The sequence below is a fragment of the Staurois parvus genome, unplaced genomic scaffold, assembly GCF_062004578.1.
Source record: "Staurois parvus isolate SC_StPar_1 unplaced genomic scaffold, SC_StPar_1.0 ptg000151l, whole genome shotgun sequence".
Lineage (NCBI taxonomy): Eukaryota > Metazoa > Chordata > Amphibia > Anura > Ranidae > Staurois > Staurois parvus.
Genome location: NW_028317947.1, coordinates 10,513,862 through 10,534,057, shown reverse-complemented (window position 1 = coordinate 10,534,057; position 20,196 = coordinate 10,513,862). Strand labels below are relative to the sequence as shown.

Sequence of the window (20,196 nt, the reverse complement as noted above, 5' to 3'; positions counted from 1 at the left end):
GGGGGACTAATAGGGGAGAACATAAATACCTTACCAGTAGCCAGCATCAGGTGGGAACTGATTATTGGGATCTGCTGGCTGCTGGCAGACACCCGCTGGTGTACACTGAAATGACAATCATCCACCCAGGAAACAACAGTGCCACCAGCAGGTGATCCAAGTCCTGACATATTTGCCTTGGTAGCTATACCACTGACCAGAGTCTGGCAGTAGCAAAACACTGGAGTGAGGGGGACTAATAGGGGAGAACCTAAATACCTTACCAGTAGCCAGCATCAGGTGGGAACTGATTATTGGGATCTGCTGGCTGCTGGCAGACAGCCGCTGGTGGTCACTGAAATTACAATCATTCTCCCAGGGAACCACAGTGCCACCAGCTGGTGATCCAGGCCCTGACACATTTGCCTTGGTAGCTATACCACTGACCTTAGTCTGGCATTAGCAAAACACTGTAGCGAGGGGGTCCAATAGGGGAGAACCTAAATACCTTACCAGTAGCAGCATCAGGTGGGAACTGAGTATTGGGATCTGCTGGCTGCTGGGAGACACCCACTGGTGGACACTGAAATTACAATCATCCACCCAGGGAACCACAGTGCCACTAGCAGGTGATCCAGGTCCTGACACATTTGCCTTGGTAGCTATACCACTGACCTGAGTCTGGCAGTAGCAAAACACTGGAGCAAGGGGGACCAATAGGGGAGAACCTAAATACCTTACCAGTAGCCAGCATCAGGTGAGAACTGATTATTGGGATCTGCTGGCTGCTGGGAGACACCCACTGGTGGACACTGAGATTACAATCATCCAATCAGGGAACCACAGTGCCACCAGCAGGTGATCCACGTCCTGACACATTTGCCTTGTTATCTCCACCACTGACTTTTTTAAATAGAAAATGCATAATTGTATTAGTATGCATGACTAAAAAGAAAACCAGCAGCATTACATTGTCCTTGGAAAAGATTTGAAGAAAAACAATTATACCTTGTTTTTCTCTTGTCACTGTCATGTATGTGTGTAAGGGACTGGATTTATACTTGCCCCCAGGCAAGACAAGATATCACAGCACACAACACAAAGACTAGAGGTACGAAGGTTGGGAGAGACAGTTTGTTCTCTCTGCTTCACCATAAGTAGAACAAATGGTTGGAAAGAAGAGTAAACTATAAGTACATACCAGGGGCGGACTGACCATTTGGAAACTCGGGCACTGCCCAAAGGCCCAGGGTCAGTAGGGGCCCCATGAGATGTCCCTCGTACCTTTTTCATAGCCTTTTTTGAGTTTGGGCAAGGACACAGGGGCCCCATGATCCCCTATTGCCCGGGGGCCCCATGAGTTGTCAGTCCGCCCCTGGTACATACAGTAGTATACCATACTTTCCACCCTTGGAACTTAAGAAGGATAAACACTGTGGGATGAGAAGACATGGGTCCAAGGAAGGAAGAATGAAGGCAGAATTTCCTGAATTGCAAACTACACAGCAAAGAGCAACTGTTGGGAAATGCAAAGTAGAGTTACTAAAACTGGAGCACTCAGAATCTGATTCAGCTGTACATAATAGCCAATCAGCTTCTAACTTCAGCTTGTTGAGTTAATCTTTGGCAATAAAACCTGAAAGCTGTTTTTTTGAAGCAGAGTTGCACCAGATTTCCCACACGCCTAGTTTTAGTATTTAACCCCCAGTGCATAGAGTGCAGTGGTCAGACCTATGTAGTGTAAGGGAGAATGCCCCACTGTCAGTTGTGGAAGAAAAAGGCCTGTGTTTGGTTAGATGAGTGTGGGTGGGGGCAGTTTATATGGACTTTATCCTGTGGACTTTTTTGCTGGCTCACCAAATTAATCTTGCTAAAATCTGATGAACATGAATTTCGGAGCCTTGAAAAAGCCCATTCCTGTATGTTTCAACAGTAGTAGTGAAAATAAGCTGAAAACAGCTAGCTGCTCCATCAAGAAGCATTTTTACTACTCCTAATGTGTCGTAAATACCTCGTTCCACAGGTTTGCAGCCCAGCACCTGTTGAATAAGAATTAGCCAGTTACTGCTTAGCGTCCCCAATGAATAATCCCAGTCCCATTCAGAGCTGGATGGACACTTGGACGGTTCAACAACATTCCACCTACAACAATGATCGGACTGTGAAGAGACGACAACAATAACGACCCAGATGGAAGGTACTGGCAGGAAGAATGGCTATCAGGAATTTGAAATTCATTGGAATATGTTTTTTACATTCTTTTATATGTGTGGGTGAGTTTGTGCCACTCATGGCAGCTTTGCCGTACTAGGCTATGTTGGCTATGCAGTCTTGTGTACATAAGGGTTGTGCAAATAGAAAAATGATCAATCCTTCATGAGATTTTTTTACACAGATGTTAGAGTTGATAGTTTAATGTTTTGTAAATTGCAGACTGAAGTCAATAGGGGAAAAAGTTAAAGTATAACAAAAGCTTTTTTTTTTTTAAATAGGAAAGAATAAAAACAGTTTTCAGGTTTCTTTTGCCATTTGTGTCTCAATTGCAAGACTTTACTTCAGTTCCTACCTTATAGACTAGTAAGTAGAAGGATGTCTTTCTAATTTGAAGGAACTCCCAATTTGGAAAGTTGTTGTGGGTACAGGTATCCTTATTTGTAGATTTCCCCTCTATTCCTTTTCTGGTGGCCACTCAAAATTTAGGATTTTTCTGTATTTTGATTACCCATGGCATTGGTGATCAGGATAAATATAGAGAGTGAATCTGCTTTATGGGGAGTCATCACCACTCTCTCCAAATCATTTAAGATTTTAAAGACAATAATTGACATTTGTTAGAAGGAAGATACATTTTGCAGCCTAAATAATAGATATCCTTATATAACTATGAATATCATTTTTATTTAAACTTGTTACAGCATTCTGAGTTGTTGAGCAAACTGTTTATGGTCACGTAGAAATGCAGTGTCTTAATAACTGCATGCCAAACAAACCTTTTCAAAGTTCCGACGATATTGCCCTAAGCAGATAGACAACCGTAAAATTTGCAGCATACAAGGAAGCCCAGAGCAAACACATGGGGGGGGGGGAGCTTTTAGAGAAAAAAAGAATGTACCCCTCCCTGATTCTAGTCATATAGCTTGATACAAAAGGCCTGAGGGTTACATAATTTCTGTAAGAAAAGACTTCTAATTTTGGGGTAGGACCAGTAGCAGATGTTGACTGGGCAAATTGTTTTTCTCAAGGTGAATTTCCACTTTAAAACGCCCACTGCAAATTATATATATATAGAAGCTACAGACCATAATACACATCCACATCATCTCTTCAGCTCCTTTGCCTGGGACAGAGTGTTTCCATCAGTACTTCCACCATGTCTGGCCTCTTTAGCTCAGGATCACCTTATCAATTTTCAAGCTCAGGTGGTGGCTTCGGTGGTAGCTCCTTTGGAGGTGGAAGTGGAGGTGGCTTTGGAAGTGGCTTTGGTGGTAGCTCCTTTGGAGGTGGAAGTGGCGGTGGCTATGGAGGTGGTTTCGGTCAAAGCTATGGTGGAGGGTTTGGTGGTGGATCAAGTGGTGGGTTTTCTTTCAGCGCTGGAGGTTCGGGTGGCTTCTCTGCAAATGAAAAGCAGACCATGCAGAACCTCAATGACCGTCTGGCTGCCTACCTAGAAAAAGTTAGGGAACTGGAAGCAGCCAATGCTGAGCTAGAGAACAAGATCCGTGAGTGGTATGAGAAGCAAGTAGGTTCTTCAGTAGGTGTAGGAGGCAAAGATTACAGCAAGTACTTTGAAATCATCAATGACTTGAGGGGAAAGGTAGGTTCTGATGTTATGATAGAGTTATATATAGAGTGTTGAATATACCAGATTGATGTTAAAATTATACACTCACCGGCCACTTTATTAGGTACACTTTGCTAGTGCCAAGAAAATATCCCTCACACCATTACACCACCACAACCAGCCTGAACCATTGATACAAGGCAGGGTGGATCCACGCTTTCATGTTGTTGCCAAATTTTTACCCTGCCATCTGAATGTCACAGCAACCAGTCCGCCCATTCTCCTCTGACCTCTGACATCAACAAGGCATTTTCGTCCATACAACTGCTGCTCACTGGATATTTTATCTTTTTTGGACCATACTCTGTAAACCCTAGATGTGCTTGTACATGGAAATCCCAGTAGATCGGCAGTTTTTGAAATACTCAGACCAGCCCATCTGGCACCAACAACCATGCCACGTTCAAAGTCACTTAACTCCCTTTCTTTCCCATTCAGATGCTCGGTTTGAACTTGCAAGTTGTCTTCACTACGTATACATGTCTAAATGCATAGAGTTGCTGCCATGTGATTGGCTGAGTAGAAATTTGTGTTACCAAGCAATTGAACAGGTGTACCTAATAAAGTGGCCAGTGAGTGTATATTTTACAGAATAAAGAAATTATAATTCACCTCCCAAGCAGGGGTGATTGAATCAGGACAATTGCTGAATCCTCCCATTTTATTTTTTCTGAATAATGTTGTGTAGTTCTGTTGATGTATTAAGTATGATTCAATAACTATCTGGTTAATTGCAGTGTGCATATCTGTGTGCATATCTTCAGAAGAATCTAAAAAATTGTAATTGTCTTGGTTTTAAGTCAACTTCCTTTTCAATATTCTAAAACACTATATTGCAGTTTTTCAGTGACCCAAATAAAATTATTTTTTTTTTAAATTTTTGCCTTTTCACTACGTACAAACAAAGTTTACTTTTGTTCGAATTTTAGGAAAAAATATGCCATTTCATTTTATTTAAAATAATGCACACAATAACACAGTTTTAAATATTATTCCTAATAATAATATTCTCTATCTTTTATTCAAAAAGTGTTGTAGAGCTTTCACACATTATTTGCTTTGCACACATTTACGGATTGATAGGTAGATTTTTAGAAGTTGATAGAAATATATTTGTAAAAGGAAAGCAACAGATAAAGAATTTAACATTTTTTAGAGATTGTACAGTTAACGTGCAGCTAACTTGTAAAAAAAATACAAAAATAATATAAGTATTTAAGTGACGTACAGTAAACAGTAAAAAAATAACAATTCCCAAATAAATTAAAATGATAATACTCTAAATTTTATTCATGGTTCCAAAAGATCCCATTCTTGGAAAGACTCAATTTTATTTTAATAAAGAGGACACCATTCAGTTACTGTACAGTCCTAGAAGATAGAGTGCTACACAATGCAAGCAGATATTCAACAGGCTTACTTTATGTGACATACACCTATGTTCAACATAGAGTTGTTAATAGACAAGGAAAACTAATTTGTAGGATGTAAACAGAGCAGAAATACCCTGACGCCACAGTTCACTGCCAGGTGGGAGAATATCTGATTAACTGATTGTGAACGAATAGAATCGACAGTGCTTGCAAATTTTACAATAATAAACAGTTTGCAATAAATAACTTATAGCAGTCTAAGGCCCCTTTCACATGGGCGGACTGATTGGGTCCGTCTGTTTTTTATGTGGACCTGATCGGACCATTCATTGTTCTCTATGGGGAGTCGGATGTAAACAGACGTGTGTTTGTTTACACCCACCTGCATCTGATCCAATCCACTAAAAACAGATAGGGGGGGAACCGTTCCCCATCTGTCTAGTGGATGACAGTCAGATGTAGACAGACAGGCGTTCCGTTTACATCCAACTGCCCCATAGAGAACAGTGGGTTGTGTCCGTGTCTGCTCTGGACAAGCCAACCCACTGAGCAGGCGGATCTGTTTGGTGGAGTCTACCCATGTGAAAGGGGCCTTAGTGAGTAGAACATTGCAAGGGTTTAATTTTCATAACGTCTAAGGGGAAAGGAGAAAACTGCTTTACTTACCTTGCCTTACCCCCATTCCAGCCAGCTCCAGGGCTCTTCTTTTCTTCCTCTGGTGCTCCAAGTTGAGGGCAATCCTTCAGCATCATTGCATACCAGGGGGAGACTGACCATTTGGAAACTTGGGCACTGCATCAGTAGGGGGCCCGATGAGATGCCCCTGGTACCTTTTTCATAGGCTTTTTTGAGTTCAGGCAAGGACACAGGGGCCCCATGATCCCCTATTGCCCAGGGCCCCATGAGTTGTCAGTCCGCCCCTGTTACATACAATGCAGGGAGGAGGCAGCAGTGCAACCATGGTGAGGAGCACCATAGCAGGAACCCTACTGGATAAAGGAACAAGATAATATTACACTTTATTCCTCTACCCATAGGTAAAAAGAATCATCTACCTCTTGCAGTGTGGGGGACCACACTGTAGGTTATTTTGTTTTTTTGTGCACAGAGTTGGTCTTTTTTTTTTTTTTTAAAGTACATTAAATGTCTAAAATATTTGTGGATGGAGTTAAATAAATACGTCTTTTAAGGCATCATCATAGACAGTAAACATTTTCCATAAAGGCTCCCTCAACCCACACAGGTAAGGGCCCAAAATAATGGGACTTTAATTGTGGTCTAGCAGAAACATACAAAAGGTTAAAACCCAGGACATTTTTATTATTACAATTCTGGACACCACTGTGTTGTGATCGTGATTATTGGCGCGTTGATACATTGGACATCTGGGCATATACAGTTGATAAGCCTACCCTGCATATTGGTCTTTCTATGTCTATTTGAGGTTTTCAATCTGTTCAGCGGTTCAGTCTCGGTCTATATATATGGTATTTTTCAATTTTGTTTGCAAATTTGCCCTTTGGTTAGAGTTATGTTTAGAGTTATGTGAGCACCTATAACTAATGGGTGTGGGGCCCCCTGGCAAGGGTTGGTTTTGTTACAATCCTGACTCTTGGTTTGCACGCTAAATTATGTAAAATTGACATTAAGGCGTAGATCCTGAGGAGGCAATTAAGGTGCATGAAACGTGTTGGTCCAGTTGACACCATTTGTATTGCTGTGCAACAATTGTACATGTATCACGCACACGGCCAGTGTTTACTGCCATGTCACTTTTATTGTATTTTAAGTTTTGTAGTAATAAACATTTCTAGGATATTAACCTTTTGTATATGTTTCTGCTAGGGCACAAATAAAGTCCCATTATTTTGGGCCCTTACCTGTGTAGGTTGATGGAGCAAATATGGAAAATACATTAAAATGTCCCTTGTGGTTTTTTGGCAGCCCATTCAATATAATAGGTTCACCTTAATACAAGACGTGCTGTAAAGCGTGAACCTGGCCCTAACATTGGCTTTTTTACTACCAATGTTATTTAAGATGGTAAGTGATCTGATCAAATAGGCTACCTGAACCACTTACCGCTTTTTATGATTCTAAGTCGTATACACATTATTCTGGGTGGTATCGAGTGATGGAAACCCCTGTTTCTCCTGTCTCTATCTCAAATTGAATTCCTCTAGAGATACAGAATCCTAATTATTTTATAGCAATTTTATAGTGGTTCACATTATACATGTGCTCTGGGCCGCCTGTACTCCTGGGCCCCTTGGAAGTTGTATTGCCTGCCCTTGATATAATTACACACTCGGCTGTAATGATTTTTTTTTTCTGACTTTTGTTAATTTAACTACTTGCCCTCCAGAGGATTTACCCCCCTTCCTGACCAGGCCATTTTTTGTGATAAGGCGCTGCGTTACTTTAACTGACAATTGCGCGGTCATGTAACGCTGCATCCAAATGAAATTTATGTCCTTTTTCCCCCACAAATGGAGCTTTCTTTTGGTGGCATTTGATCGCCTGTGCATTTTTTATTTTTTGTGCTATAAACAAAAACAGACATACAATTTTGAAAAAAAAAAACATTTTTGAGTTTTTGCTCTAAATATGTCCAGTAAAAAAATGTCAAAAATCAAATTTCATCATAAATTTAAGCCAAAATGTATTCTGCTACATGTCTTTGCTAAAAACAATCCCAATACGTGTAAATTAATTGGTTTACGTGAAAGTTATAGCGTCTACAAATGGCGGTATATATACTGGGATTTTTTTGTATACTAGTAATGGCAGCGATCAGCAACTTATAACGGGACTGCAGTGGGCATTCTGCCACTGGGGGGGAACTGACTAACTGCCACTGACATCCCCAGTGACACTAATACAGTGATCAGTGCTAGTAAAAAGCACTGATACTGTACTAATGACACTGGGCAGGAAGGGGTTAACATCTGCAGCGATCGAAGGGTTAACTGTGTGTTGTGTGTGATTTACTGTGTAAGCTATGTAGAGCAATACAAAGCAGCGTGCTGGTGCTGCAGGGCAGAGATCTGTATTATTTACAGGTGCCAGCGGGGAACCGGTGATCAACATCTGGCGCTGTCAATGGCGGTGCACGCCCCCTACCTGGAAATACAAAATCAAATATAAATATGTGATTTTGCGCAGCCCGCCTCCCTGTAGCAGTACTTCTGCTTTAGGGCGGTGGGGAAGCGTTTAGTTCTTAAGCCTAAATTGGACCAATAACTATGTCTTGGGAAAGACAACTAGCGTGTTTCTTTTTATTTTTATAAATTATAAATGTAAAAATCCTAATGGTGATGGTGGCCTTGCCTTTCAGCTCTACAGAACACCATTATTTTTGTTGAAGCTGTTGAATTGTAAAATGTCTTTATACACCATAGATTAAATTTACTACTTATATAGATTAGGAAGCATTAGAGGCATTCGAAAATGTGAAATTATTGTATTTCATTCCACATTTTAGATCTTGGATGCCACTGTGGAAAACTCCAGGCTTGTCCTGCAGATTGACAATGCCAGACTGGCTGCTGATGACTTTAGATTGAAGTAAGTGAAACAAAGGATCTATTCATGTGTAAACTAAAAACATTAACATACCGTATTTTAGACATGTTAAAGTTTCTGTTCCATTGCAGCTTCAATCCAGTTAAAACAAAAACTGCAGACGGACGAAAATCATGAAAACTAAATATCTGTTGCAAAAATGGCTATTAATGCATTTTTGTGTTAGACATTCATATTACATCTATCATCATGTAAATAGTCTTGACAACTCCTTCTGAAAATGCTGAATCACTGGCTGTTATTTTAGCCTAGTGACTTTAATACTTGAAATCACAGGAACCTGTAGGCATATTTGGAGTTTTTTATTTATTCTGACCCCCTAATTTTCATGCATATATCAAATGATTCACTCAGACAGAACTGATGTCACAGAGTGTAGGGCAACTAGTATTCTTAGGAGGCCAACAATGGCAGCCCTAGTGATTTCTCACAGTATAGGTTGCCTTTAATGTTCCCCCTTCATTCCATCATGAATGCTGCTCCCAGACTCATCCACCTTATCAACCATTTAGTGTCTGATGCCTCTCTCTGCTGATTCCTCCATTGGCTTCCATTCACCCAACGAATAAAATTCAAAATACTGACAACAGCCTACAAAGCCATCCACAACTCTGCCCCCAGCTACATTATTAACCTCACCTCGTCTGAAATTACCAACTAAACTGTCCTCTTTGCTCCTCTGAGGACCTTCTGCTTTCTAGCATCCTTTTCACCTCCTCCCATGCTTGCCTTCAGGACTTCTCCCAAGCCTTTCCCATTATCTGGAACTCCCCAATCTGTCTGGCTATCTCCTACTCTGTCCACTTTTAGGTGATTCCTCAAAACCCATCTCTTTTTTCTCAACGAATCTTATCCTGTCTCCACCTAACAACAATACCTTTATTTTCACAATCAACCCATCCCCCACAATTATTAACTTTTGTATTATTGACCCTCCCTTTTAGATTGTAAGCTCTAATGAGCAGGGCCCTCTGATTGTATTGAATTGTATTGTAACTGTCAGGAATCTAGGAATGACCAGAAAGGTGTGGACTGACACAGGGAAACACAGGTTTCAGGTATAGTATAATAATACAGTTTATTATTAGCCACCCAGATATATATATATATATATTTAAATGCACAGTGAACAAACCAACCTTCCACTAATCTTAGTAGGTGCAGGAACACAGGCGTAGCCAGGGCTGGAGAGGTGGAATGGTCAGGCCGGCCGTAGGGTTCTGTAACGACTGCCTGGTGGTACCTCTAGCGGTCCTCAGGACAGGATTCCCCAGGGCGCGGAGTCTAAGTCCCAGTCTGCTTATTCACCAGGGCCCCTGATGGTGGGGATGGACTTGGAGCAGACAGGAACCAGGTCGCGGCCCCTGAGTACACCTGCTAGTGGTAGAGGGATCCGCCAGAGGTATGTGCAGGTAGAAAGCCTGATGTGAAGAGGCAGAAGGTGTGAGCAGGGACTGCTGGATCCGTGCAGGATGGATGGATGGCAGAGTAGTTAGCGTGGTCAGACGGGCCAGGTCAGCAACATGCGGGCAGCAAGGTACCAAAGGAGCAGGCAGAGAATGGTCAGGGTCACAAGCTGGGTTCAGTAACTCACGGGCAATGCAGTACAAAGGATCAGGCAGAGAATGGTCAGGGTCACAAGCCGGGTTCAACAGGAGACGATCAGCAGAGGTCAGGATCAAGCAGGGTCAGCAACGAGGCAGGAACACAAGATACCAGGTACAGGGCTCATGGGAAAACATACACCAAGGCCCAGATCACAGGCCTGGTCATGCCTTAAATACACCTTCTGCAATCAGCCCCAGGTTTGGCTGATTGCAGGTGTGAGCTTCTGGCTGCTGAGAGCACCCGCTGGTCAGCTCTGGTACTGCAGCCCACACGGCAGGTGAGTCCCACCACCAGTGCTGAGTCCATTCCTGACAGTACCTGTACTGTCTGCCCTTATTTTGCAAAGAACTGTGCAATCTGTTGGCACTATATAAATCCTGTATAATAATATTTGTTCGTAACCAGGGGGGGGCCTCGGGCCCGGGGTCAGTAGGGGGCCACATGAAATGCCCCTTGTACCTTTTTTATAGGCTTTTTTGGATGTGCTTTGAGTGTGGGCAAGGACACAGGGTCCCCATGATCCCCTATTGTCCGGGGGCCCCATGAGTTGTCAGTCCGCCCCTGTTCGTAACATTTCCAAACAAGATGCCAAGGTTCCTGAGCATTGTTCCTCTCACAAGTAGTTTTGAGAATGTTCAAATGTTATTACTAAAGTACTACAGTCTAAAACATAACTATGCTGTCACTGTGACAGTTGAGCATTCTTAGGACAGTATGTCAATGCTATTTTGAGCTGTTTGCAATTTTTTGGCCAGCTGCCCATTAAATTAGGAATTTTGAAGAGGCAACCTTACTAAAAGATGTTGAATAGAGAATGTAAGCTTTAATCAAAAGGCTGATCTCTGATGAAAGGCTAAAACCAATTTTTTTTGTTGCCCTAAAATGTTCAATAAACCCTATATGTTGTACCTAATGAGCGCTCACTTAGCTTGTATCCCTTTTGGGAATATGACTGTTAATACAGTGTACAATAATTTACAGTCATTTGGTTTGATTTTAACTGCTGTTTTCTCCCTAAGGTATGAGACCGAACTAGCTCTCCGCCAGGGTGTTGAGGGTGACATTGCTGGCCTCCGCAGAGCCCTGGATGATCTGAGCTTGACCAGAGGAGATCTGGAGATCCAATATGAAAGCCTATCAGAAGAGTTGGCTTACCTCAAGAAGAACCATGAGGAGGTAAGTTAATTAGCATTTTCTTAAATTTTCCCCTGATGCTCCATCTTTCCATAGAACAGCTCTTTCAATATGTACCTTAAATTGAACCTTCGTAGTACATTTAAAGATACTCACAGTTATTTAACAACATCCACATAAAATATTCTGCATAAGACCTAAGGCATAATACCCTGTAAACTTCCTGAGGTGCTTCTTTCAGGACTCAAATAAACACAGTTGATTATTGAGCACAAATTTTCGACTTTTCTGCCACATAATCTATTCTTCTAATTTTTCCTAGGAAAGTCAAATTGCAAGAAGCAGTGCTGCCGGCCAGGTCAATGTAGAGATGGATGCTGCTCCTGGAATAGATCTCACTAAGATTCTGAATGACATGAGGGAAAATTATGAAGCCATGGCTGATAAAAACCGCCGAGATGCAGAGGCTTGGTTTAACCAGAAGGTGAGATGGACATCTACATATACATAGAAATGTATTGTGAAATAGAGACTTTACTGTGGTACTAAACATAATATTGTGGGGAGGGGAGGGAAAAAAGATACAGTACACATTTTGCCCAAACTTAGACCCTTCTTACACAGACTTTCCAATCAGGTTTGAAGGTGGACCTGACTGCAAGTTTCATACAAGTCTATAGGCAGGTGAATGTAAATGGACTTGTGTCTGTTTACATCTGCCTATCTCTGAGTCCACCCAGGTCCAGAAAAAATAACCATTCCAAACCTATATGTGACAATCGGAGATAACCTAATGTGAACGAACACAATGGAATGAACACAAGTCCGTTTACATCTGACCACCAATAGATGGTTGACAGGTCCACCACAATCCAGTGTCAAAATGAGTGCAAAAACTGAAAGGGCATGGATGTCACAAAAGTGATTAATGATTACAGAGCTGCATTAATGTGTTTCTTTTTATATCTGCCAAGAGTTTCGCATTAAATCTAAGCATACCAGCACATTTTAAGCAGATGATCCTTGTCATGGATGCTACATGCAATGTCTAATGCAAATGTCTTTAGAAAGTCTTTAGATTTGAGGAGGCTAATGCTTCTGTATATTTTGCCTGGCTTCATTTTGCAATATGGTCACATATCTTCTTTATCCATGATCGTATCAGAGTAAAGAACTGAACCAGGAAATCTCAGCCGGTGTGGAACAAGTGCAAACAAGCAAGTCTGAAATCACCGACCTTAGACGTACCCTCCAAGGCTTGGAGATAGAGTTGCAGTCTCAGCTGGCGATGGTATGTCAAAAAAAGTACATATAATATGGATAAAATCTAAGAACACATCAAATATATGCACAGGTACTTATGTTTATTTCCAGATATGGAGCTTTTAACTAGTAGGTGGACGTTTTTATCCAAATCCATGTAGCAAACCTAAATACCTGATCATCTAAGAGGATCCAGTCTGAGAGAATTACATACCGTTAGCAATTTTCTGAGAGTTCTTGTCCAAGTTGAACGTACTTGGCCAAAAGTGTGTGGACCCCTGACCATCACACATATACAGTATGTTTAAACATACACTAGGTGGGCACCCCTCCAACATAATGGGTTCAGGTATTTCCAGTGAAGGTTACAGACAGTGCTTTAACAAACAAAGATATTTTAGATAATTGAGCACTTTCAACTATGTAGCAACAGTTTGGGAAAATCCTTTCTTTTGCTTCAGCATGTCTGTGACCCTTTGTGGTCCCATTGTGAGCCAGGCCTTCTTGTTCAGTACCTGACCTTACAAATGTTTTTTTGACTGCATGGGCACAAATGTTTACAGACACCCCAAAATCTTGTGAGAAGCTTTCTCAGAAGTGTGGAGGATGATATACCTATAAAGAGGAATCCAACTTCATTAATGCACGGTTTAGGCCTTATAGTATAGCTGTATGAAACACAAAGGCATACTGTAAGTAGGATAAACTTGCTAGTTTTTATTTTATTTAATAATAAGATTATTGGAACTGGATGCACCATTGATTAAATTAATACCATGTTTTACACCTTTTTTAGAAAAAATCCCTTGAAGACACCCTAGCTGACACAGAAGGTCGTTATGGATCACAGCTCCAGCAGCTCCAGCTTGTCATCAGTGGACTAGAGGAGCAGATGATGCAGATCAGAGCAGACATGGAACGCCAGGGCATGGAGTACAGAGAGCTGCTCAATATCAAGAACAGACTGGAGATGGAGATTGAAACATACCGTCGCCTGCTAGAGGGAGAACTAGGGTAAGTGCCAAAAAAACATCAGAACACTGTAAGACCAATAAAGGACAATGATATATACAGGGCTGGTGCTTCCACTAGGCAAACTAGGCAGCTGCCTAGGGCACACTGCCACTTAGGGGTGCCTGGGAGCAGCACACTCTCTCTGTGTGGGACCCTGCCACGTCATGAATGATCCTTCAGCTAAAGAAAGGGGTGGTAGAGGGGAGGAAGAAAGGACAGAGGAAGATGCCGGGTGTCTGGTGCCAGTGTGGCAGCTGAGCTGCCGCTCCTTCCAATGTTTCTCTCAGACTCCGGGTGGCAGCTGATGATCACTGTGGCCTTCCAGCCCTTCTCTTCCAATTCATCAACAGAGGTGGAGCTGCATCTGCAGAGGATGGTAATGTTTGACTCTGATATCTCGTGTCTATCTGAGTGTGACCTGGCCAGCAGGACATCCATCACATGTGCAATATGTCATTGAGTGATGAGATCATCACAATCCTACAGCCTGCTCTTCTAGTGCCTGCTGGGACTGCTGATCTGTGTCAGTGTTAATGTCAGATGTTTTGTCAGATCTGTCACTATGTGGGATCGCTCAGTTCAGCTGCCTGCTGTCACAGCATTTTATCTCCACCCATTGCCTGGAGAATTCCAGCCTGGGATCTGTCAGAGCGTGGATCCATCATCCTCCACTCACTGCAACTGTCACACTGCCAGCCACAGATACAGTCTGTCCATGACACTGCTTTTGACCTTAATATTAAAAGAAATGTAGCAGTTTCATGTTTTGTTGATTTATTATTTTCTACAGTTTTTATTTTTTTTTCTGGTGGGGGGGGGGGCGGCACAAGTAGCTGGTCTTGCCTATCGAGCAAACTAGTCTATCCACTGGCCCTGGATATATAGAGAGTAGAACTTTTCACATGTACAAACTTATTTTTATTTGTATACGTAGAAAGCAGGGGCGGACTGACCATTTGGAAATTCGGGCACTGCCCGAGGGCCCGGGGTCAGTAGGGGGCCCCATGGTACCTTTTTCATAGGCTTTTTTGAGTTTGGGCAAGGACACAGGGGCCCCATGATCCCCTATTGCCCGGGGGCCCCATGAGTTGTCAGTCTGCCCCCGGTAGAAAGTTTCCCAAAGGTTTAGGGGAAGAACTACAGGCACAATTCAACCATCCGTGAGTAAAACTCTTGACTGGCTTCTGCATAAACATGTATTCTTGCCTAGGGTGCGCATACACATCAAAGGCCCAAAAGGAAATTGTACCGAAAGCCTGCCATCCGTCCATCTCTGTGGTGTTAGATGCTGGCTGATGGACCTCGTCAATGGAAAGAACCAACACTCCAATGACATCAGCCTTCACAAAGCTTTATTATTGCAGGACTAAATCACTGAAGAGTTCACCTAAACCAAGCCTCACTTTGATGGCTTTATCATGAAGACATCTATGATTAAGCACATTGTCAGAATGATGTCATTGGAATTGTTTGTTCATACACATTAAAGGGTCAGTACACCGAAAACTAATATTACAGTTGTATTATAGTTTTGGCAGGTTCTTTATTTCTCTCAGGGACTCTATTGGTGAGATCTTCATGCTGGGTTCCTGGTTCTGCAGACTTGCTGTGTTCATTGTGAGGGTTTCCCAATCTCCCTGTTGGATTTTTCATTTGTTTTATTGAAAATGCAACAAGGGTTGCTAGAACACTCAAATATGGGTGGAAACAAGCTCCCAGGTGGACAGGAGCAGAGTTAGAAATAGATATAAGAAGCTAGTGACTAATGCATCCCATCAGGATCCACTTTGAATGAAAATCTAATTTTGTAAAGAGCTGACCCTTCAACATCTGTTTAGGGGAGAACAGTGAGGGGCACCAATATTCTCAGAATATGATCATCTAAATAAAGCAGACCTTGCCGATGATGAACATTTGTGATTCATTCATTGTTTGAAATGTCTTAGTGGGTCATCCGCTATTATTAGTGCTGCAATGTTTTTTATGTTTTGTTATATTGTATCCTGCAATATTGTGCTAGCTGATTATAGCCTGAAAGTGATTATAGTTGGTGTTTATTTTGTCTTTTGATGATGAACATTTGCCAGTCTTTCTTCCTAATGAGATTTAAAATAATTTCAGATGTAGTTATGTGTTGATGAGTAAAGCTGGTCATAGATGTAGGAGGGCTTGGCCATCTCATGGAGAGGAATTGCAAAGAAATTATTGCCTATTCCCATTTTTCACTTCCAGTTGATCTAAGTGATACATTTTCACAACTCTATACCAATTTGTTTTGCAGGCAAGTTTCTTCCTCCAAGTCTTCCACGGTATCTTCCGCTTCCAAGTCATCTTCCTCATCATCATCCTCTACAGCTGCATCATCATCATCAAAATCATCATCATCCACTGCAGGTGCAGGTGCAGGTGCAGCTGCAGGTGCAGGTGCAGGTGCAGCTGCAGGTGCAGGTGCAGGTGCAGCTGCATCATCATCATCATCATCATCAAAATCATCATCATCTGCTGAAGCTGCAACAGTAAAGGCACCACCCGTTGAGAAGAAAAGAGGTACTACGTTCATCTCCATTACGAGGCCAGGCTTTTTGTCACATTCAGGTTCTAGGCATTAGTACCCATTCACAAACTTGTGGGAGTTTTTTGACGTTTTTTTATTTAACACTTTTTGCATCAGAATTTTTATTTCCCAAAAACGAATATTCAGTGAAGAATTTCTATTGCTACTGTCAAAACCAAATAGAAGCTAGCAATATTTTTAGAAGTAAAATCCCACTCACGTATAGTGTATGTCAAGCTGAAACCAATTTTTTCTAGCTTTGGATAGAATGGAGAAGGATTAGAACTCCCTCCACATTGGCCTACCTTTACATAGGCTATCCCCCTTCAGAGCATCATGAATGATGCTGCCAGACTCATCTACCCTACCAACCATTGCCCACTACCCTTCGCTGACAATACCTCCATTGGCTTCCATTCATCCAACAACTAATATTCAAAATACAAAAGCCATCTACAACTCTATCCAAAACTACATCATCAACCTTGGCTCGAAAGACCAACCAAACCATTCTCTCTGAGACTCCCAAACCTTCTCCTCCTATGCTCACCTTCAGGACTTCTCCCATCTTCTGGAACTCCTAACCCCAATCTGTCTGATTGCAGTCTAAGGGAGGGGTCAACAAACCTTTCTATACAAGGACCTTTTTGTATATTTTAAGTAATGAGGGCAGAAAAAAATCCCATCACAGTCCTCCCTTACATCAAGGTCCCCATCAGACTCTTCTTTACATCAGACTCCAAACCAGAATTCCCTTTACATCAGAGTCCCTACCAGAGTTCCTTTACATCAAAGTCCCCATCGCAGCCCCCGCCCCCCTTTCATTAGGGTCCCAATCTGAGTCCCTTTTCTTTAAATCAGGGTGCCTATCAAAGTCCTCCTTTCATAAGTGTCCCCATCAGAGTCCTTCTTACATCAGGATCCACATCAAACTCCTTCTTACATCAGGGTCCCCATCAGAGTCCCCTTTTACATGGGAAGGGGTTGAATCGGAGAACATGAGCAGCCTCTTAATCCTCAAGATTTCACATTAAGGATATGCCACTGACTCAAGCTGTGTGCCAGATAACATCTTGTAGGGGACCGTGTGTCGCCCATGAGCAGTACCATGATGACCCTTAGTCTAAGGCATATCAATGGGCCAGAAACCCAGAGGCTCTTACAATATATGCAGAAAATCAATAAAAGTAGTGATGCCCTTTAGCAGTAAAGTCATTGTTGCCTGGAGTTTGTCTTGACATTATCAACATAAGATGATGATCTAGATCAGGGTTTTTCATCCACGGTTCCCTCAGAGTTTGCTAGGGGTTCCTTGAGTAATGGGCAATTTCTGTCTCTCAGATAAGTTCTCACTGACACCATTGATCTTTTTAGTGATCTGTAAGGAGGTAATTCTTCCCAATGACCACAATATTAAGGAGCATTCTTCCCGCTGACCATTGCACTAATGTATCATGAGTTGTAGAAATAGTCATTTTTAGCAGAGGTTCCCTGACACTAGAAATTATTTCAGTGGATCCTCTGGGTTGAAAAGGTTGAGAAATGCTGATCTAGATTTTATAATTTTGAGATTCTTATTTAAAACAGTGAAAGCAATTCCGTAAAATGGTATGCAAGGCAATGTATGTGTACCCAACACCTCTTCATACTTTGTCGACTAGTAACAGGTCTTTATCCGGCATCTGGCAAACACTTGCCAATTGCCTGCCAACCACTATATCAAATGTATATTAAATGCCTGTTCAGTTGCATAGGTATTCAACAAACATTTAGACTGGGAGCACCATGTGAATCCTTCCTTAGTGTAATTTCAAATACAGAGAGAAAATGTGTTCCAAAATCTTTAATAATGCAAAATCTTGATATTTATTCCAGACCCAACCAAAACCAGAAAGGTGAAGACCATTGTGGAGGAAGTGGTAGATGGGAAGGTCGTGTCCTCCTCTGTACAGGAAATCGAAGAGAAGATGAATTAAGATGAAAGGTTTTCATGAGGAGCAAATGTGGGCTTCTGGGGGTCCAAGGTGCTAAGCATTGATTCAACTTCATTAAATGTAAAATTACTCTTTAAGAAACGTCTTCAGATTAAATAAAATCTGTTTTGACTGCTATGTTTCTTGTATTCTTTTTTTCAAAATGTTGGTGTTGGGTTGTTGGGTTATTGGGTTATCAAAAGCATGGTTCATTATGCATGACAGAACTAGATGAGCTTTCACTTTGGTGATTTCATGACAGGTACATTTTGACTTCTTGACATTTTGACTCAGGAGAACCCCCTACCCCCCAAACATCTGTTTGTGACACCTCTTTTGGGTTGGGTTCCAAAGACGCCCTCCAATCAGTAAACATCACAAATATAGAGTCCAGTAGTCCCCACAGAGATATGGAGTGTTTTGAGTCTCATTGCAGCTGGTGTGGTGGGTGTTTCCAACACTTAGAGGCAGGGGCGGACTGACTATTTGGAAACTCGGGCACCACCCGAGGGCCTGGGGTCAGTAGGGGGCCCCATGAGATGCCCCTGGTACCTTTTTCATAGGCTTTTTTGGGTGTGGTTTGAGTGTGGGCAAGGACACAGGGGCCCCATGATCCCCTATTGCCCAGGGGCTCCATGAATTGTCAGTCTGCCCCTGCTTAGGGGTGTATTTAAAAAAACAAAATGGTAGAGCTATTCATCCACTGAAACTGCATTTACTTTCATTCTGCCTTCTAGAAACTTCTCAAGTCTCTAGAGCAAGGGGAGGTATCAGGAACCTTTTGCAGGTCCCTCAACCATGACCCAAAGGTGACCTGGCTGACTTATGTCCAGGCTAATTCATACCCAGGCTGCTGCTCAGCCTTTCTCTCTATAAAACCTAGTTAGCTCCTCCTAGCTATCGTGAAGGGTACTACATGTGGTTCAGGATCACATGTTTATGACCCCACAGACTATTATTACTGTAGCACCTGAAAAATGTGCATTATGTGCATTTTTGCTTTTTTTGCCCGCCCCCATTAAAATCAATGGGGCCAAAGACACTTCCCTGTCCTTCAAAAGTAGCTCATTTTAGGCCTGGTTCACACCTATGTGTTTTTCAGTGCATTTTCAGTCTTACAGAAATGTACTACAGTCCATTTAACTTGGTTTCCTGTGGGTTATGTTCACATCTGTTCGTTTTCCACTGATGCATTTTTTTGAAAGGGTCAAGGTCTTTTTACCCACAACAGGTTGCATTTTTGTTTTCACAGAATGAAATGGAAATGCATACAAAATTCAGTGCTTGCACATGCCAAAATTGCATGTGAAAAACGCAAAAAGCAACGGGAAAATGCATCAGCTGCAACCTGCATATTTGTGCATCAGGCCTTAGAGTTTTAGGAATTGAGCTACAGGCTCCTAATCACTCAGATGTTAACAGGGACAATTGAAAGGCATGTGGATGAGCCTTGTTCAGCAATGTTGAGAGTTTCTGAGTTTCAAGCTACAAAGTGTTATAAGATGGGCTATTCTATCACTTGCCAAGGTATTAAAGTGTTACTAAACCCACAACAGAAAAATCAGCTTGTATATGCAGTTAAAGCATACTTGTTATACTCACTGTGGAACCTAAGGGGTTACTCCTCTGCATTTTGTAGAAAGGCTGTTTGATCCTGACGTCTCCAATCCTCCTCTTCTTCTACTGTCCCAAATTCATCTGCTGATAGTACAGAGCTCTGTTTATGCTCTGTTTGGTGTGTTTTGCTAGAACGTTTTTTTTTCTTTGGGAGGATGCATGTGATCAGCACAGGGCCAATCAGCACTGTCCAGCAGAGGGTCAGGGGTCCTGCAGTCTCATAGGACAGTCAGAGGAAAATGAAAACTCACCCTA

At 42.1% G+C, this 20,196-nt stretch overlaps 1 protein-coding gene across 1 annotated transcript; it reads left to right on the top strand.

Annotated features, from left to right (window-relative positions):
• Nucleotides 1-3,280: 3,280 nt before the first annotated feature.
• On the top strand, nt 3,281-18,462 carry LOC149464451 (keratin, type I cytoskeletal 47 kDa-like). Its single transcript, XM_089674420.1, has 8 exons — nt 3,281-3,793; nt 8,678-8,760; nt 11,406-11,562; nt 11,843-12,004; nt 12,686-12,811; nt 13,580-13,797; nt 16,079-16,344; nt 18,227-18,462. The coding sequence occupies exons 1-8, from the start codon at nt 3,350-3,352 to the stop codon at nt 18,325-18,327; spliced, it is 1,557 nt and encodes a 518-aa protein (XP_089530546.1). The 5' UTR covers nt 3,281-3,349; the 3' UTR covers nt 18,328-18,462.
• Nucleotides 18,463-20,196: the final 1,734 nt, after the last annotated feature.